This window comes from Mirounga leonina, unplaced genomic scaffold (assembly GCF_011800145.1).
Source record: "Mirounga leonina isolate KUSES-001 unplaced genomic scaffold, KU_Mleo_1.0 Mir_166, whole genome shotgun sequence".
NCBI lineage: Eukaryota > Metazoa > Chordata > Mammalia > Carnivora > Phocidae > Mirounga > Mirounga leonina.
The window spans coordinates 28,993,759-28,998,021 of NW_023270418.1; the positions used below are offsets into that span (position 1 = coordinate 28,993,759).

The following is a 4,263-nucleotide window of genomic DNA, read 5'->3' on the forward strand; positions in this document are numbered from 1 at the left end:
TGTGTCTGAAACAATCTCTGAAGCCCAATGGCATTTTCCACCATATGAGTTTCTTTTTGTGGCTCACAGCTTGTAGCAAGAGTCTGAGCATGAGTTAGGGGTATGAGAGTTGGCGAAGGGCAACTGATGTGTGGGAGTAGGAGATGGCTCAGTCAGCTCACACATTTCCCTGAGGACCCTCAGGGCAAAAATCTCACAGGCTCAACAGTGCACTATGACAAGGGAAAAAGTAATAAAATGGCTTTGTAGAGTTTGTAAGATAAGGCACAGTGGTGATTTGGGTACCTTCAAAGATGCTTGCAGTCTTTGGATAAAGGCATATATTTCAATTTTTGATACTTTTTAAATCTATGGTATAAAATGTTATTGATAAATACATCTCTTAAAGAGCTGAATGAGGCCCTTTTTAGTTTTTCATATCCATGAATACCATTTATTCCTACAATGAGGCAAGTTTATTCATGTTTTTCATCTCTATAGATGTAAACCCTGAAAATACTGGTCACATGAATGTGCAGATGGGAAAAGAGTGAGTCTGTGACAGTGACATCACTCATTTCATTGAATTCCCCTAGGTAACACCTAAAAATGACATTGTGATCTGTCACTCCAAATTATTTTTTGTACCATTTCAGCTTTTATTAATAAAACAGAAAGCTAAACTCAAGGCAACTGCTTTGTTCTTGCATCTGATCTGACCATACACTGAAGAAGTGATTCTTTATGAGGACTTAATTTCAATATACAGACAGCTTCCATCAAAAGTGGGATATTGCAATATCTAATAAGGTTAGGTAAATGAAATTAAAAGAAGAACAAATTAAATATTAAAAATCACAGGAATCTCTCTCTCAAATATCAGGGGCTTCCTATGACAGTCTTCAATGTGTTCATCAAGATCAATCATATTGCTTGGGGTGCCTGGGTGGCTCAGTTGTTAAGCGTCTGGCTTCGGCTCGGGTCATGATCTCAGGGTCGTGGGATCGAGCCCCGCATCGGGCTCCTGGCTCCGTGGGAAGCCTGCTTCTCCCTCTCCCACTCCCCCTGCTTGTGTTCCCTCTCTCGTTGTGTCTCTCTCTGTCAAAAAATAAATAAAATCTTTAAAAAAAAAAAAAAAGATCAATCATATTGCTCTACCCCCAAAGGAAAAAACTGAGGGAACTCATGGGTAATTTTCACAGCTTCATTGTAAAGTCCAAGATCAAAAGGATGGTTATCTTCTTTAAACTGGATATATGATGTATACATTATGGTTGCCTTGGCCGTTACTCTTCCAGCTACTTCCACGATTCCAGAGATTTCTTCATCAAGGGGCTCCATCAATGCAATGGTTCCATTTTTTCCTTCTCCATCTGAAAGTATAAACATTTTTCCAATGGGATGAATCTTTTCCAGCCTCCTTATGAAGCAGACTGCCCGTCGATGAACTTGAGCTAGCGTGCTGGTGTTGACGGACGACCTGGGCAACACCATGACATCCACCATGATTGCAGTGCGAGACTTGCAGACAGCAGGAAACAGACCATTCCAAATTATTTTTAATGATTTATCATCCCCAGCTGAATTAGGTCCTTTGATGTTATCCAAAGCAAGGAATCAGAAACCACTTCTTATAGAAAAAAGTGTGTGTACCACAAAATATTACTTTCAATTATTTTTTTGGTGTCTAGAGATTAGTACACAGAGTCAATGTTGTGTAAGATCTGAAGGGTGACATGCATGCCTCTGTCTTTATAAATTGGAATAAGAATGTTCATTTCAGGCAAAATGGGACATGACAACCAGTGTCACCACATGATATATCCTTTGTGACACTGTTTGTGGACCTTATGATCCAGAAGTGAGGTCTTAAATTTTTCCATGTCCAATGTATATGTTAAGCCCTAGAGAATCCCTGGGATTTTAACCTCAACCAAAAGGACACATGTGACCAGTGTCTCCTGGTGTGAACACGAGCCCAGAGACCCTGTGTGGCTTGGGGATAACTAATATCTATCCCCACCCCCTACTCTCCTATACCTTTAGTTCCGGTACTCAGTGTTTGGAATTTAAAATCACAAAAGCCATTTCAATGTGATAATAAAACAACAAATTAAGTGACTGAAAAGTACTATGGGGAAAATTTTAACTGAGAGAAACCCCATTTTACCATGAGAGAAATCCCAGAGACTAAAGCCAAATTGTGAAGTACACTTTGTTCCCACTTAGGATAAATAAACATTCCTCATTGGCGGAGTCAGTTACATTTGGTTGATATTTGAATAGGGAGTGAGCTGATTTATTTTGTTTGACATTTTACTTGTATATTTTCCTTTTTGTTACATAAACGTGACAGCTGACATTACTGCCAGATACTATGCTGAGCGTTTTTCCTTTGTTAATTCATTTATCATAAAATAAATCCTATGAGGTAAGCACTATTGTTATCACCTTATTTTGCAGATGAAGCACCAGCCCAAGAGGGTCAGCATCTTGCTGATGTGCCCACAAGTAGAAAGTACAACACCTGAGCTTGAACCCAGTTGTCTGACCCTAAAGTTGGGCCCTTCCAATGTACTGCTCCCACTGCTCAATGAATGAATACATTCTACTTTGTAAGACCCAGCATTTCAGAACCCAACACACAGTGTAAAACTGCCTGATGAGGATTCTGAACGGGGCTGGACTGGATTCGTAAAATAATTTGAGAAGAGCGGGCTTCCTTAAATGTTCTACTATTTTCTTCAGGAACAAAATGTGTGCCTCTATTTTTAAGATTCCTTTTTACATCTGTAAGTAAATTTTCATTATTTGATCCTTAAAGTTTGCATTTCCACTTAGGTTACTCCAACATATTTTTGTTGCTGCTATTGTTCTGTTGCCAATGGCATCTTTTTTTCCATGATGTTGAATAGTATTAGCAGGTTTATAGGAAAGTCATTGATGTTTACAAGCTAATCTTATATTCAGCTACCTAATGAACTTTTGTCAGTCCTAATATATTTTTTCAGTAGATCATCTTAGATTTATTCGCCTTGATCAACTATCTATATGTGGTGACAGTTCCATTGAATCATTTTTTTCTGTTTTCTTGCTGAAAGAGAATGTTTTTAACAAGATGTTTCCCTTTTTTAAATAGCCTTTATGGATTTAAAGAAGTGTTAGGTTCACAGAAAAATCAAGCAGAGCATACAGAGTCCCGATGCGCCCCTCACCTCCACACATGCACTGCCACACCATCAATAACCACACCTGATGGTACATTTGTTACAATTGGTGAACCTATCCTGACACATCCTTATCACTCAAGGTCGGTAATTCACATTATATTTCACTCAGGTAGTAATTTGATGGGTTTCGACAGATAGATAATGACAGGTATCCAGCATCATAGTCTCATACAGAGTAGTGTTGCCAGCCTGCATATCCTCCGTACTCTGCATATTCATCCTTCTTGCCTCCCCAACCCACAAAAACCTCAGATCTTTTATTGTCTCCATAATTTTGCCTTCCCAGGATGTCATAGAGTTGTAATCATACACTAGGCAGCTCTTCACGTTGGCTTCCCTTGCTTAGTAATATTTATGTAAGGCTCTTCCATGCCTTTTCATGGCTTACAGCTCATCTTTAAGAGATCAATTCCTGAGAATTTTACAACTATATCCCATCGTTGGAAGGTACCACACTTTCTTTATCCATTGACATACTAAAGGAAATCTTGATTGCTTCCAAATTTGGGCAACTATGAATGAAAGTGCCATGAACATCACGTGCAGATTTCGTGTAGCCGTGTTTTCAGCTACTTCGCATGAATACCAAGAAACTCAACTGCTGGATCGTACTGTAAGGCTATATTTATTTGATAAGAAACTGCTAAACTGTTTTCCAAAGTACCTGTATCATTTGGCATTCCCACAGGCAGTGAATGAGAGCTGCTGATACTCCACATCCCCAACAGCATTTGCTGTTGTCAGTAAATTACCTTTTTAAAAAGTAAAAGAAGTGGCGCCTGGATGGCTCAGTTAGTTAAGTGGCAGACTCTTGGTTTCAGCTCAGGTCGTGATATTGGGGTCCTGAGATCTGGCCCCTGGTCAGACTAGGTCTCATCGGGGAGTCTGTTAGAGATTCTCTCTCTCCCTCTGGACCCTTCCCCCACCTCTCTAAAATAAATGGATAAATCTATTTTTTTAAAGTAAACAAAGAAGAGAACTGGAGAGAGAGATGAAGAAAGTGAAGATCATCAGAAGAATTCAGTTGAGTCAGACACTGATGCAAGCAGAGAAC

General features: G+C 39.3%; 1 protein-coding gene across 1 annotated transcript; it reads right to left on the reverse strand.

The window, feature by feature from the left end:
- Positions 1–1,119: 1,119 nt before the first annotated feature.
- LOC118015627 (replication protein A 14 kDa subunit-like) lies at positions 1,120–1,485 on the reverse strand. The gene has a single exon (XM_035012368.1). It carries the CDS (start codon positions 1,483–1,485, stop codon positions 1,120–1,122), a length of 366 nt encoding a protein of 121 aa, XP_034868259.1.
- Positions 1,486–4,263: the final 2,778 nt, after the last annotated feature.

Bases quoted from the DNA above. Each gene is read 5' to 3' on its own strand.
- LOC118015627 (XM_035012368.1), bottom strand. From the start codon at position 1,485: ATGGTGGATGTCATGGTGTTGCCCAGGTCGTCCGTCAACACCAGCACG.